The sequence below is a fragment of the Cottoperca gobio genome, chromosome 3, assembly GCF_900634415.1.
Source record: "Cottoperca gobio chromosome 3, fCotGob3.1, whole genome shotgun sequence".
Lineage (NCBI taxonomy): Eukaryota > Metazoa > Chordata > Actinopteri > Perciformes > Bovichtidae > Cottoperca > Cottoperca gobio.
In genome coordinates, this window is record NC_041357.1 from 12271984 (window position 1) to 12288456 (window position 16473).

At 37.8% G+C, this 16473-nt stretch overlaps 1 protein-coding gene across 5 annotated transcripts; it reads left to right on the top strand.

Annotated features, from left to right (window-relative positions):
* Window positions 1-1227: 1227 nt before the first annotated feature.
* Window positions 1228-12183, top strand: LOC115005535 (kinesin-like protein KIF23). 5 transcript variants are annotated; one of them, XM_029427396.1, is made up of 23 exons: window positions 1228-1322; window positions 1915-1981; window positions 2337-2465; window positions 2682-2787; window positions 3085-3221; window positions 3315-3427; window positions 3545-3715; window positions 4392-4504; window positions 4874-4995; window positions 5183-5285; window positions 5413-5492; window positions 5642-5761; window positions 6040-6199; window positions 6342-6506; window positions 6801-6967; window positions 7100-7273; window positions 8194-8415; window positions 8658-8960; window positions 10215-10448; window positions 10661-10749; window positions 11152-11212; window positions 11401-11441; window positions 11560-12183. In XM_029427396.1, the coding sequence occupies exons 1-23, from the start codon at window positions 1309-1311 to the stop codon at window positions 11573-11575; spliced, it is 2907 nt and encodes a 968-aa protein (XP_029283256.1). In that variant the 5' UTR covers window positions 1228-1308; the 3' UTR covers window positions 11576-12183. The 5 variants fall into 5 exon arrangements, with proteins under 5 accessions (XP_029283256.1, XP_029283266.1, XP_029283273.1 ...); XM_029427406.1 differs by lacking the exon at window positions 10215-10448; XM_029427413.1 differs by lacking the exon at window positions 8658-8960.
* The last annotated feature ends 4290 nt before the right edge of the window (window positions 12184-16473 follow it).

Consider the following 16473-nt stretch of genomic DNA (forward strand, 5'->3'; position numbering starts at 1 on the left):
ATCTGATTGTATGTACATCACCCACATAACATGTAAAGAGAAAAGAGAAAAGTTATGACAAGTGAATAAACATGTTTGAGATGCCTGCAAAGTAGAAACTTAATGACTTAAAAGTTAAGTTACTGTTGAAGTAATATTATGTAATACAGAATAAATAAATAGTAGTTTATTTCCCTCATATGATTGCTGTTTCAGTGTCCGTAGACCTGCGAGACATGTCACATTGTGCCTTTTATGATGCAAAACTGAAAGTATTTATGTACAATTTTTTATTATGTTATTTTTTTAAATAAACTATTACCAAATATCTCATTCTAATGTTGGTTTATTTAAAACAGTTTTTAAAAGAAAATAAACATTCAAGGAAAGTCAATTTTGTTTTGTCAGAGATAGAATCTATTTTTTTTTTTTTATTAAATCATAAGAATAAACACAATAACATTAACATTAAGAAGTGGAACAGAGTGCCATGAAACAATATTATAATTTACATTGATACAGGATAATGCAGGGAACTGTTTATAAATAATATATAAGACAAGAGAAAATGTAAAGTGATTAACATTTAGAAAGTGTCCAATATTGGGTTTTTTTAAATGTATAATTTGCTGGAAAAAATAAATAATAATTATTAATATTCCTGTCCATTGCATGTGTTTTCGACATGACACGACATTTCCTAAATAATATTTCCTAAAATGAAGTAATATTTGAGTAGCGTCCTAGCATTACAAGTAGTGGGTACTCGTAATAACATATCAGTAGACCTTGAGTTATTTTGTCAAAAGTCAGGAATTAACCTCTACATGCAAATAAAGTTTTCTTTGTTTAGACCACATGAGTAGCCTGTGAATCACAGAAATATAATTCATATTCAGTTCATATAACCAAAAATGTTTTAAAATGTCCAAAACAGGCTTTACAAAAATACTATAACATTTCGAAAATACTTGTATAATATAACATTTAAATAGAGTTGTATAATATATAAAGTCATATGTTTTCATCTTCCTCATACATTTTGGTGCCGTAATGCTTTTTCTTTTTTTTTCTTTTGGTATGTTTAATATTGCCGTTTGTCTGTTCAATGTATTTCAATATGAGAAATATGATCAATACAAAAAAAGATAATTCAGCTAGCTAACACAGAGCTCGGGGCTGGAGGCGGGACTTCCGCTGCTGACCGCCATGTCTACTCTGTGATTGGTTGAAATATCAGCCACTCGGAAAAACGTTTCACAGAGGGAATTTTTCAAATCGAGAAGAGGCGCTCTGTGTTCAGTGGAGAGGAGTTTAACAACACAAACAATGCAGAGACCAAAGTGAGTATTACTGTCTTAACTCCATTAATGACTAACAGTGTACAACTACGCATTGTGTTAACACAATGAGCGAGGTAACCAACGTAACCTGCTGGCAGTTGTTCTTTAGAAGAAGAGTGTTAGCTTCTTCAATGTTAGCATAACGTTAGCCCCTTGTCGAGCCAGCTAACGTCAATTGACTGGTGGCAACTAGTCAATATCGGTGCATGAGCTCATTGACGTTACAGCTAATCTATCACCGATTTGTGTTGTATCTTTATTGAAACGGCAAAAAACGTAATCCAATTTTGGTTGTCTTTAATATTTAAGTAACAAATGTCATGTGAAATTCTTTTTTTTTTGTCCGTCACCTGTGAGTCGTCGTTAGCAAGTGACACCTGAGCTAACATGGCTAGTCATCATAATTGAAATGATAATAAAGTATGGCTACGCAACAGAGTATATGCATATGTCACAGAATATTGCACTAACATCATATGGCCTTAAGCATTATTATTTATATTGTTATTTAGTTTTGAGTGTCTAATATATTTAATGTATCATACATGTTTTTGGGTTTGACATTGATTCTGTATTTCTTTATCATTTACAGCAAAGGTAAGACTCCTCGTAGGCCTGGCCCAAGAAAGGCAGCCAACATGGATAAAGATCCAGTTGGAGTAAGTAAAACGCCTTACTTTATCACTCCTGAAACTGAAACCATATCACACCACCACGCAGTAAAAGCGCTGCTTGTTTCCCTATTTAAGCCCTCAATAGACACAAATGGAAAATTGACCCTAAAACATTGTGCTAATCTAGTGATCCTTACAAATAGAGCATAATGGAGACTTACATTTATGAAGTCAGAAGTAGACATTTGTGGAGTTGATCTACTAACATTGAATTGGTGACTGACATCATAGGCTCATTGAGTCTTCAAGATGCGTTCAAATGAGGTTTATTTCAATGTAGTTCGTTAGAGTTGTGATAGCTTCATCACAGTAAACCTAATCTTTCCATTCATCTTTGTAGGTATACTGCCGTATACGTCCACTTGGAGCAGAAGATGAGGAATGTTGTGTTGAGATGATCAGCAGCTCCACTATTCAGCTACATCCCCCTGATGGCCTTAAAGCCAACCGCAATGGGGAATACAAAGAGGTAAGTGTGTCGCAGCACTCTCTGCTTGGCAAGTCACCTGAGCAGAGAAAATCACACGTGAATACTGAACAAATCTATAAAAGCAGTTTTTGTAATGATTCAGTAGAGACGTGAGAATTTATTTGACTAATGGCTTTAATATAGGATTTTAATAATAATAGCTCTCCACTGTTGAATGTCATTCACATGTACTCTTTGTTTTTCTTTATCTTTTAGACACAGTACTCCTTTAAAAAAGTATTTGGTATTAATACCACTCAAATGGAGCTGTTTGAGGATGTTGCTAAGCCTCTGATAGAAGACCTAATTCATTGTAAAAATGGTAAGTGAGTTAAGGTTTTTTTAAAAGCATATAATGTATGATTTGCACTGTTCAGAATCCCATCAATTGACAATATATTCTCTCCAATGCTGAAGAAAATTAGTTGAAAGCGAATCTGATAATTGATCTATCATTGAAGTCTAATTTTGAATTTGGACTTTTGGTCAGATTAAACGTATATAATCATCTCACACATAAGTTTTATCCGACCAACATAATATCTAATGTATCACCAACATCAGCCCTAATCGTCTGTGTGAAAAGTGCTTATGTAATTGTGATATTCCATGTTCATAGGTCTGCTGTTTACATATGGTGTTACTGGAAGTGGTAAGACCTTCACCATGACCGGCTCACCCGGGGAAGGTGGGCTCCTCCCCCGCTCTCTAGACATGCTCTTCAACAGCATTGGCCCCTTTCAGGCCAAAAGATTTGTAAGACTTTCATTCATTAATGTTTTGTGGTCTTACATTTTTAGAGACTGATTACAAAGAGTTATTTATTTTAATTGTTTAATTGTTCATCAGGTGTTTAAACCAGATGACAAAAATGGGATGGAGATCCAGGGTCAAGTTGATGCTCTCCTGGAGAGACAGAAGCGAGACAGTCAGCACTCTGTGCCCAAAACGCCATCCTCCAGGTAACTAACTTTTTTTTTAAATGTTCTATGCTATTCATGGTGTGACAGGTACTGATGAACTTTGAGGGAAGTGAATTTAAAGTACATGTTCACTGCTCTTCTTTCGGTTTATTTTAGGCAGAAGGCTGAACCAGAGTTTGCGGATATGATCAGCTCAGAGGAGGCGTGTAAATCTGAGAATGTGGATGAAGACTGTTGTTACAGCGTTTTTGTGTCCTACATCGAAATCTACAATAACTATATTTATGATCTCCTGGAAGATGCTCCGTTTGACCCAATCAGACCAAAGTAAGAAAGAGCATTTAAAATCTGTGTATGCTTTTTGAAACACAATGTCCTGTTGAAGTACAACGTTTATTTGTTACACGGTCATTTGTGGTGCTTTTTTTTTTTTTTTTTTTTTTTATGAGAGGGCTCTGTCAACAAATGCACCCACAAAATGACGCGCTACTAATGTGATCTACCATTTATGTTGACAAGATGCACTTTTAAAAATCCTGTTTTTGTTAGGTGGCTCGGTGGAGGCACTCCTGTACGGAACAATGAGTTCATGTACGTGGCCAGTGAAATGACATCACAGAGTACTCCATGTATTTGTAGCCGTAACTTGGCTGTAGCTGCTGTAGCATAGGTCATCAATGCATTTCCATCCCAATAATCCTAAACCCTGTAAATAACCTAAGTGTAGCTTTCTAGCTTTGTGTTGTTTTGGTGTCTTCAAGGATTGGCTGTTGCTGTTAGTGTGGAGACACAAAACGTCCCTGAATGGCTCAAGCTTGTGTACAAAGCCAGTGTGCATGTGTCTCTGTGTACCCCTGAATGTGTCTCCCTAGATTGTATTTAATTTTGTAAATCGTTGACACTAACCTCAGTTATTTGTCATTTTAGCTTTCGCTGCTTGTCTTTCTAAAACAATGCATCATTGTGTAACATTATGTTGACTCTTTTCATTAACTTGTTTCAGACCACCTCAATCCAAGATTCTCCGTGAAGATCAGAATCATAACATGTATGTGGCTGGCTGCACAGAAGTTGAGGTCAAATCTACAGAAGAAGCTTTTGAAGTCTTTTGGAAAGGTGAGTAGTATTAATGACTTGTTTCTTAAATACTTTTTATTGTATTGTCTGTTATGCGTGTTCCCCTAACACGCAGACTACTTTTAATTACAAACTTATGTTTTAAACTCATTTTAAATTGTTTTAATTCTTAGCTATTGTATCTTCTCATGATGAAAAACATTTAAACAGAATTATTATTTAAAAGTAGCAGCAGGGTAGATTTGAGATCTAATGGCCATTAGCAGCATTCGTAATACATTTACGTATCAAATCTGCAGGAATAGACAATGCAGTAAATCTGCTGACTTTATAAAGGATTTTCTTTCCTTCTGTTGTTACTGTGGTGGTGTTGATGTCACTATTAATGATTCTCTGCTGTGTCTCCAGGACAAAAGAAAAGGAGGATAGCCAACACTGAACTTAACCGTGAATCCAGTCGCTCCCACAGTGTGTTCACAGTAAAGCTGGCCCAGGCTCCTCTTGATGCTGATGGGGATCACATACTACAGGTGACGTGCAGCTCCAAAGTTACACAAGTGATTTTTTTGTTTTTAATCTGTTTTGTTTTTTCAAAGAAAGCCAATAAATCCTTTTCTGATTTTCAAAGAAAGCTAATCAGGCTTTGACACAAAGCAGGCCCTCACTAACTATCCAGGTGATGTTTGTTGACGCTAACAGTGTGTTATTTAACTGCAGGACAAGAACCAGGTGAATGTGAGCCAGCTGTGTCTGGTTGACCTGGCAGGCAGTGAGCGCACCAGCAGAACCAGAGCGGAGGGAAGCCGTCTCCGTGAAGCAGGTCAGCTCATCTCTTACTGTGTGCTTCTATCTCAAGTCAACCGGAGACATTTCCTTTAGGTTTTTAATGTATTTAGTAATAATATTTGTTCAGACACCAAAGGTCTCTAGTAATGTCTTATTTCCAGGTAATATTAACCAGTCTTTGATGACCCTGCGCACGTGTATGGAAGTCCTGCGTGAAAACCAGATGTGTGGAACTAATAAGGTTAGTATTTTATCATCTGCTCATCATTGTATCATTTTATTTAACCGTTTCTCCATTTTATTTCTATGCAGAGTCATATTATTATTATTTGTTTATCATTGATCATTTTCCAGTAGGTGCAGTTTCACAGAGCCTTTATTTTCTTGCAGATGGTGCCATACAGGGACTCTAAAGTTACACATCTGTTTAAAAACTACTTTGATGGAGAAGGAAAAGTGAGGATGATTGTGTGTGTCAACCCAAAGGCTGATGATTATGACGAAACTATGGTGAGACATTGTCTTTGTGTTGCACAATGGCTGGAATGTAAAAATCTTGTCTCCTTTAATCTCAAGGCTGAACCATCATCGCAGCTGTTGGCTAGTTTTCCACCAAAACGAATATATACTCCCTGGTTTTGTTGCTATGCACAAATGTCACGCAAATGTACAGATTTGTTCAGTTCACAGTTGAGGTCCAAAACATCAACATTTGATTTGTAGCGCTGCAGGGCGCTTTAAGTACATTTGAGTGTATTTCTAATGGCATTCCACTGTCTGTGCTGCAGCTAGTGATGCGCTTTGCCGAGATGACCCAGGAGGTGGAGGTGGCGCGGCCGGTAGACCGTCCAATCTGTGGCCTTGCTGCAGGGCGCAGACACAGAAACCGGGCCTTCAGAGATGAGCTACCCCGCCGCCTGGACGAGCAAGGAGGTCCCAGTAATGCCGGTAAATCATCCTCAAATTGCTACTACTAGCTCATTGTTCTCATGTCATGTTGTATTGTTTCGTGTAGGATATGCATTTCAGATATGCATCGGTTTTATTTACCGTAGGTTGCTAACTCTACACAACCTTTCTATGTATACAGTAGATGACGCAGCTCTGCTGAATCAGCTCATAGAAAGCCTTCCAGCCATGCCTCGTTGTGAGCTGGTGGACCCGGCTGATGATCAGACGTTGCCCCGCCTGATTGAGGTCCTGGAGAGGAGGCATCGTGTCCGTCAGATGATGACAGAACAGTTCAACAAAACTGGTACAGGCCCATTTTTAGAATTTATGTTTTAGATTATCACAATAATAATTAGCGGCATGCAAAATTTCCACATTAAACAAAGTTTAATTTGCTGATTTTAGGTAGCAATGAATGAATTTATTCAGTTTTCAACATCTATTCAAACTCTACGCCCAACTCTGTTAGTCACTGACTTGGGACAGCAGGGAGTGTGTTTTTCTATGTCTTTTTTTGAAAGATCGATTTTGTTACATGAAGTAAGATTTAAAACCCATTGTGTACGCATGATTTACATTTATGTGTTTTCTCCCACAGCCAGTACACTGAAGTCCATGCTTCAGCAGTTTGACAGTCAGATCAATGCAAAGGAGACGTTCCTCCATGATCAGCGAAGCAAACTGAGCGAGAAAGAAAAAGTAATCAGCAGCCAGAAGATGGAGCTAGAGCGACTAGAGAAAAAATCCAAAACGCTGGAATACAAGGTGTCTCCTTCACTTATAAAACTCTTCTCTTTTCTATATGTAATTTTAAACATGCTTATAAACTTAAGGATATGAGAACTGTTTGGGCTTTTTTGTCTCCATTTATCTCACACTACTGCTCTTCCTCTTCAGGTCGATATCCTGCAGAAGACCACAGACATGTATGAGCAGGACAAACGCTCACTTCAGAATGAGCTGGAGACCCGGGAGCAACGGCTACACAGAGAGCTGTTGGAGAGGAAGCGCATGGAGCAGCGCATGCAGGGCATGGTGACAGACTCCAAACTCAAGTGGGAGAAGGAGTGTGTAAGTGGAATGATTGACAGTAGCCATACTCTTTTGGCTTTGTATATTGAGGGCTTGCACATACGTGACTATAAGTCAATGTTTCTGTTTCTGTATGTTTGTGCCACACTGTCCCCTTCATATATTCGCAGACTTGTGTGACATAAAGCCACTGCTCAAACAATTAAAGAAGCGGCACCAACATATTTTATGATTACTCTTCCTTGTGACTAGAAAATCAGAATGTAGTGAAGTAATTCATGGCCTGAGCTTAAAGCAAAGGACGTGCATAAGGTATCAAAAGAGGTGCACAGGACTACACACAACACTGGGTGTTAATTATTCCTTTTTGGAAACAAATATATTGCTGTATATTATTATAATTGTAAATACTACTACAAGGTTGATTTTAGCCTTCAACAAATTAACCAATGTGGAATTGCAGGGCAGATGATGATAACCGATAATTATCTGTTTGTTTGCGGCCGATACAGAAGCGTTTACCAATAATGGTAATCTTAAAACTTTATTTTTCTATTATAACTGCAATATTTAGAGAGACGTCACTTCCCCTAGACTAAAGAATACATTTATTTATTCTAGACTTGTTTCATAATTAATTTTTTGTATGGACATTTATTCATCAATAAGAATAATTACATTTTCTTACTTACGGGCCATAGGTGTGCATTCCTAAAAATGCACACCTATGAAAGCACATAAAATAAACCCAGATAACTTTTACTTACGGTACTTAATTTATTGTTTTGCTCTTCAAACCTTCATCAGTTAAAATTATCTGGAGTGCAAAAACTTAGTAGTTGTATATTCAACGTTAAACTGTTAAATTAGAAACAAGAAATGTGAGCCACAGAATCTCGCCATATACGATTAGAGGATGAGAATATTTGTTCAGTTTCCTGCTGGTGTTTTCTAATTAGGAGAGGCGAGTGAACGCCAAGCAGCTGGAGATGCAGAACAAGTTGTGGGTGAAGGATGAAAAGTTGAAGCAGCTCAAGGCCATAGTGACGGAGAGCAGCAGCAGCAGCTGCGGTGGCGGCAGTGGGTTTCCACTTGAGCGCCCAGAGAAGCCCGAGAGGCCCTCAAGGGAGAGAGATCACAACATGGGCCACAAGAGGTCTGCCTCACCGTCGCCGCTTCAGGTGAGTTATTTACGCTGTTCCCTGTTCCATCAGTGTGCACGTCATCATTCTCTTATGAAACTTTATTTAATGTGGAAATTTTGCATGCTGCTAATTATTATTGTGATGGTCTAAAACACAAATTCTAAGATTTCTACTGTACACAGCAGCTTCTTTTCTACATCACCCTGTTTTTATATTTGTGTTCATCCGGAGCCCCTAACATCCACAATGCTTGGCCCCATTCCCTCATCACTTTTCAGGACTTCAGCCAAACTCCTTCCCACCAAAATCGAGCCAATGTTAGGGCAGTTCAGGACGTTTACCCCAACTCCACCTCCTATCCCTCAGTAGCCTCCTGCATTTCTGATTGGGAGCACAAGGTCCCTGTAGACATGCGCAGCCAAGCTATGCACCATGGGACTCCCCAGTGCAGGAGCCGGACTCCCACCCAATACCACGGCACCAGCAGCGTGGGTCGCAGGAGAGGCCAGCGCTGGGCCACAGACACTGAGGCCTCTGCTTCGACTCTTGTCTATGGGCTCGACCTAGAGGCAGGCACAAGGGTTAGTGTGTTTGTTAGAGACTAGATATCCTTTTAAGGATGTTAAGTTTTTCTCTGGAGCCTGTAGTCCAAGCCTTGCCTTAGTGTAGAACTGCTCCTGTAATGTTGTCAGTAGATGTCTGCTTGTTTAGAAATGCATCAAGTGTAAGCGCTGCATCAGTGTAGGCTGGTGTTTCTCCCATCCAGAATATAAGGCAGACTGACCTGTCGTGCTTGTGAATCTTCTTGTCTTGCATTTTAGGCCTCAGTAGTAGATCGTGTTTGTAGTGTTTGTTCTTTCTGTTGCTTGTTGCCAACTGCTCTCTAGAATAGCTTTTAACATTTAACATTTCAGTAGCCCCACTTTTTAAAGCATCACAAATTTAAACGCACACAAATACCTGTTCACCCAACGAAACGCTGTCACGCAGCAGCACTATTGGACATCAGTTAAAATATCATTGGACTCTTAACATAAAACTTCAATGTTCAGGCTTGGTTAGTCTGTATATGGAGTGATTTGATGCGGCACTCAACGCTGAAGTTGTTCTGTGTCCTCGGCCTGCACAAACTTCTTGACACAATTCTTTCAGCGATTTCAAACAATGTATGATTTGGAATGTTTTGTTTCACTTCATTAGTCTAATTATCAGGCTAACTGGTTGACCACTAGCTTGTCGAAATCAAATCTTCCATCCACAGTGGGCCATACAAAACAATAGTGGAGTTCCTTATTGACCTGCTCATGGTGGGACCAAAACAGAATCATTTGTATAATGGTCTAAAACGTCATTTTGAAACGATAAGATGACACCTGTGCTTTAGAATACATCTTGAACCTGCAAACCACATCTGTATTCTCTTTGCATGTCGTCTTCATAGACCCATTTTCACACTACTGTTGCACTGCTTTGAATGTTAATTCTTATTCACTCACACTGCTGTTTTCACTGCAGTGTGTTTTTAGTTACTTTATGAAAATGTGTATTGCTGGAATGCCAGAGTAGTGTTTGTTAGGAATGTGATTAGAGGAGGGCTACATACCTTTTTGAAAATGCTAATTTCCCCTGAAATATAAAATGTAATATTTTAAAATGATCTCGTGGGACATGCCCCTGTCCCACTTGGACTTCCAGTAGTACATTTATTTTCAGCACAAGCTAACCCCCTCTAATGATCAACCTTCACTACTAACCCCTGACAAACTCTAAATGGTCCCTGCTGCTTCACATGTGAATAACTTCCTGGTTTGTCTTTCTCACACTGGGATCACCAGAAGGCCCTTCCAGTTCATCCAATGCACAGGCGCTCACACTCTGCGGGTGGGGAGAAATGGGTAGACCACAAACCTGCTTCTAATTTGGACCTAGACACTGTCATGCAGCCAATCATACCCAATGCAATCAAGGTGTCGACCCCGAACGAGAAAGTTCTGTCTAAATGCCAAAAGTATGTGCTTAGACATCAAGAGCTTGCCTCAGACGGGGAGATCGAGACCAAATTGATCAAGGTAAAATGACATTTGTTAATTTGAGACTTCTGAATATTTTATATCTTGCATGACTTTGACTTAATCACCTTCTGTTTGATTTCACATTGAGGTCCTGTTGTATATATTACTGGGGCACTGCTACATTTTTCGCTGTTGATTGTGAGTATGTGTTTCTTCCTGTGTTCTCCTTCGGACGTTTGTGTGAGTTTTTGTTTTTTCTCTCTCTTAAGGGCGATGTTTTTAAGACCAGAGGCGGTGGACAAGCTGTGCAGTTTACTGACATTGAGACACTAACACAAGAGTATGCAACAGCATCAAGGTACAGTATTTGCACAAGTACTACAGGTTGTGATATTCTTATGTATAATGTACAGAGTATTTTATGCACGTAAAAACAAGTGGATAGAAATGTACTTTCTGTTTCTTTTACACCTAAAGATCCACTGGGGGGAGAGGATTGTTTATTTCTCTCCCCACTCAAAAGCAGAAATATATATTTGAGGTATTTTGTAAATAAAACAAACCTTGTTAAAACTGGAGATAATGTGATACTGAGCAGGTAAAATGTCATTAATTTCACCTTTAGAGATTATAGTGGCACTAATTAATTTAGCCTTTATCTCATAAGATAAATGTCAACAAATTTAGATTAATATCTATTGTGAGTAACTTGTGAAAGAAAGAGAGTTGCGGAATCATTTGTTTTAATGTTTTGTTTTAGTCGCAAGAGACGCTCGGGGTCTGTAGAAGGAGCAGCTCATATGGAGGACATAGAAAACAGGGTAAGCTCTTAATTAAACAAAAAAAACACAAATGTGAAATTGCTGTTAAACTATAAATGTGTGCAATAAACATAATTTATAATATTATTTTTTTAAGTGTATTCCAAATTTGATATGAATTGGATAGTTTGATGCATGTGCAGTTACTTTTTATGTGTTAACGCTTTTCAACGTTCCCCTCGCATTAGGCTCCAGTTGCAAGCACAAGTTCAAACCTTGGGTTTCAAAAGTAAGTGAATGAAAGTGTCTTTGTGTGTATGCTCTGTTTACCGTGACATGTAAGGTTCCAGCTGTTGCCTTGTAAAATATGGGTTATTAAAATGTTCTTTTTGTTTCCTTTCTTCCAGACGCAGAAAGCCTTAATTTGCTGTAAATATGAAGGAACTTTGTTCGTATTGAAAACATGTAAGATTTTGCCTGACTATCAGAACAGTGAAGGGACCTCCATGTGACACTATGCATCTTTTTGAGAGTTGTGACATTTTTCTATTATGACTGATTCTTATTACAAATTAATAGAGTGCTATTCTAATTGAATCATAGCCAAAATTATATTGATTAAACCATTTAGAACATTTCAATTGTAATTTTCTGGATTGGTATGCTCTTTTGAATGCTAGTTATTACTTCTTAAAGACATGGACCTTTGTGATAAATGTAATGTTTTATTACTTAATCCTTTGACTGCCTTTTTACCGCTACCCAAAGACTAGAATATTTGAGCTTTAGCATAATAGAATAATTTTTTCTTTTTTCACTGAGCATATGGCTGATTACAAAAAAGTAGTAGAACAGAGTTGTTTTAGTATTACAATGTGTAGACCTGTAAATGTAGAGCTGTGAAGTAGGTTTTGCTGAACTCAATCTCTGATTAACTGTAAATAAGTTTTATGACGCTTTTTACTTCCGTTGGAACAACTCCTGTCATGTGTAACATTACACTTTTTTATGGCATAAAAGTTATTCAAACACCTGGTGTCGGCGTAATTATTTCTAAATCCGTGAAGACAAAGGGGTTTGAAGTCTCCATCTTTAAGACTGTGAACATATCCAACACATATTCTTTATTACTTTTACCAGGCTATGACAATTTGTTAGTTAATCTTCATTTTTAAGATTTGGTATTAGAAGGTTTGATCAGAGTAGAAAGAAAGGCAAACAAAGTAAATGTTATATATTTAGTTTAGTGTCTTTTTTACTTGGACTAATATAGATTGTAGAAATGCAATTCTGAGGATATTTGATAGCATTAATAAATGAATTGCATCAATGTTGTGCCTGAAATTATACCGTTTATTTCATCTTAATGCCAAGGGGACTTATTTTCAATAAGTTGTATTATGAGAGCGTGAACTCCACAAGCTAGAGGTCAAACACATTTCCTCTGACTTTCTGTCAAAGCCACAATGACCCACTCAGCCTGAAGTCAAAGGCTCACTTAAAGGCTAAGCACACAGTTTGCCTTGCTGACAAGTTGACACGTTATGCCTGTTTGTGCAACGTTTTTGGCCCGTCAACAGGTGAGAAATGTCAAACCAAACTACTCAACCAAACTACTCAACCAAGCATACACCAGCAAGTCTGTATATTTTCTATCACTTCTGCTAAAAATCCTGTGAACCTGAGTTCTCTGCTTACACTGTAGTCCTGTTCCATTCCACTAACGTGAGGATGTCGGTGTTGGGACACATTTTGAGTGACACATTGTTGGAGCACAGACAATTCTATTATCCCTTTCTCCTCTGTTGCTTTGTTTTAGTGTCACATGGCTGATTTATGCCACTGAATACTCATGACAGCAAGACTGTTTTACAAACTTCAGTCTGACCTTTGTGTTAGAAATAAGTCATTTAAATAAACCATGGCACCAATGGATCTCTTGAGTGGACACGGCATATTTCATTGGGCTGTTTGCAGCTTTTATTAAAATTGTGCTGAAAGGAGCTGTATATTATACTATGCAGTAAATCCACTGCTTGGTTTGGCAGATAGGACAGAAAACATGTAGTTTGCAATGTGAACAGCAGGTGGAACTAAATACCTTTTAGGAAGCACATATTTAAATTAGGAATCTTTTCGAGGTTAAATGTAATACGATATTTATTATCACGCTTAAAAAAAGCTATTTCTACATCATACTTTCCTGACACGACCCAAAAATGCAAAGAGTTTGACAGACATTTGTGGAGGTGTAATGCAGTTTACTGAGTCACTGCCACTGACTTTAGACAGCCGTGTGCCTCCCAGGATGCCCTGCTGCCTCGTTGGTATCATTTCACAGTGAATGCCTGAGGTCACTGATTTGCTGAACTGCTTCTCTGCCTGGATGATGACCTGTCATTAATGTCTCCCTAACATTGAAATTGCTGCATTTTCACTTCACAGCAAATGAAGCTGAAAAGTGTGCGTGCTAATGGCAATGTGCACTTGGTAAATTGACTATGGAAGTCAATTAGGTTACTGGAACTGGTTGATCAAATGTAAGCTGGAGTTTATTTTACATTTTGGACATAAAGTCATAAAGTTTGCTCACTTTTTTGAAGGTTGACCATTTCATAGGGGGATGAAATCTCAGGTTTTGAATAATCCCCTTGTGTGATCTTGTTGAATACCTTTTTGGAGATTTATTTTTCCATACATGCAAATGTGATTACACTTTTATAAGTCTTATTCAGGTTTTTAAAGGACCTTTCTAAATGGGGGGTTCTGTTTGGTTACATATGGTTGTGTTTTGTAGGTTAAGTAACCAAATGTGTTCAGAATCAGAATCTGATTGAAGGATGTTTTACGCATATCATTTGTCTCATGTTTCTACTAGCTTTCAATTTGTACAAAAAAACCCAGATATTTATATAAATGTATATGGAGGACAATTTAAAAAGTATATCTATGTACAAGTCAAAACAAGTATTCCAATAGTGGAACACTGGAATAAATATTGAATAGATAATATAGTATTCAAATGAAAATAAAATTTTTTTTGGGGGTTTCTGTTCTTTGCAATGACATTTTATTTACCATGATATTGAATAAATTCATTGTTGACTCAATTATTTTATACAAACAAATACAACCAATTAACACCTACAAATTAAGTGCTATATTCCAATATCTTCACTGTCCTGATAACAGTACTGTACTAATAAAGCTATGGACAAGTATTTAATAAATAGACATATTGATCCTGCGCTCATAGTATGTTTACATACCAGTGTAAAAACTCTTAACAAGGCTAATGCATTACTTGTCACCATAAATTGCCAAACATTAGTTGGTAATTTTATCCTGTGTTGATATTTCTTGACCACAGTACGTCCATCTTGTCTTTTGGCACATCAGCTTGAGCACTAGTGGGGAAAATGTGGGAAAAAGCTATCAGCCAATCTCATCAATCTCTGTGTCTCCAGGCTTGCCTGTGAAAATATTGACCTTTCCTTCCCTGCCTGTTTAACTAGCCAGCCTTTAAGTAGTGTTGGACCAAGTACCACATGACAGCACTACTTTACTAAATGGTTTCTTTAACTCAAACACTCACTAATGGCTGCTTAAACAGGGCTCCTTATCCGCTGCGGGCTTTGTGTTTGCGTTTGTTTTGGTACATTGTATTAGACCGGTTACCTTTTTGTGTACTGCTGAGTGTGAAAGTAAGAGATTACGAAACGGTGTATTTGATGTTTGAAGTATGATGTGGACACACAGTCTGTGGTGTGTTTCGTTGGCCTGTGTACACACACAAAGACGTGTTGAAGTGAGAGAAAAAAATGGAAACACAAGCATGCTGTTTAGTAAAAGGTTGTGGTGTGAGGGGTTAAATATGCATTGCGTGATGAAAAATCAGATTAAATGTATTGATTCAATTTATGATTTGTATGAGAGTATGCATTTTTGGTCCATGAAGACTTTCTGTCACACCAGTGAAAATAACTGCATCCAGTTGACTTTAATAATACGGTGGTAGTTAGCTTCTTTTTTAAGTTGAGTAAAGTGACTTAAGGACATTTAGTGCACATTCATACACATCTATAACATGTTGCAAAGTAGCTGTCTTAACTACCTGGTAGTAGCTGAGGGATACTTTGTGACATGTGAAGTACTGAGGCCACAATATAATTTAATACATTTATATGACATTGTTATTTGTGAGCAATGTTTTAACCCCATGGTCCTCTGAAACAACCCTGGACTGAAGCTCCCCCTCGCCCACCATCTGATGATGTAACTGAAGACACCAGACAAGGTACAGAAGACTTTCTTTGGACAAACTGGGCCCTTTTGCAGCATATCTTCATTTTTGCTACAATAACCTGCAGTTTATTATACCGGCATGCACTGATTTAGAACTGTGGTATAAGAAGAACACGCTTACTTCATGTTCTAATAGAGCTTAATGGACACAGACAATCAGACAATCATATTTCCCATGACCAGACTAGTTCAACTGTCTTCAGATGAGACTGTAGTAGGCCTAAATAAAATGATTTTTTATTTATTTAATTTGAAGCGTTAGGAAAAGGTTCTTCAAAACTGCATTTGCAAAGAGCCCAGAAATCAGTCTTCCACCTCCATACAATATGTTGTTGGATTCAACAGTTATCACACTGTCAGTAGCAAACTGACCACAGTTAAAGATAGTTTGAGGATGAATGAAAATGTCCTTTAACCTACAGTATTTAGATTTTAGTTTTTCTGATACAACCATAACGGCATGCTGTTATATAATATAGCGTATTGCAAATGTTTCTACCTTTTTAGGGAACGTCCGTGAACCAGGTTGTTAGGGTTGCTTAATTATGGCAAATATCATAATCACGATCATTTTGGTCAATATTAAGATCACGATTATATAACATGATTACTCATTGACTTTGGAAAAACCTGCATTTAGAAAGCACATTTTGTACAAAGTAATCTGGTAATCTGGTGCTTAATCTATGAAGAACTTTGTGTTCTTGTAAACAGTGTTGTGCTCTAGTAAAACATTTAATCATACACACATATATGAATGGAGATGTCAGCAAAAAACTCACCCCCACAACAAAGAATGGTAAATGAGATGGAGTGTTTCAAGACGGGTGGTAGGAAGCCAAAATCGTAATTGAAAATAAAATTGGATTAATCGCCCAGCCTGTTTAATGTGCATGTAAACAGCCTAAAACACAAATGTCTGTTGGAGCCATGTGTCACATTCAGTTTTGCTTTGTTGTTTGTACTTGGTGTGCTTGGTGTACTCTATGCACGACCAACTTCAAAAATACATGGCC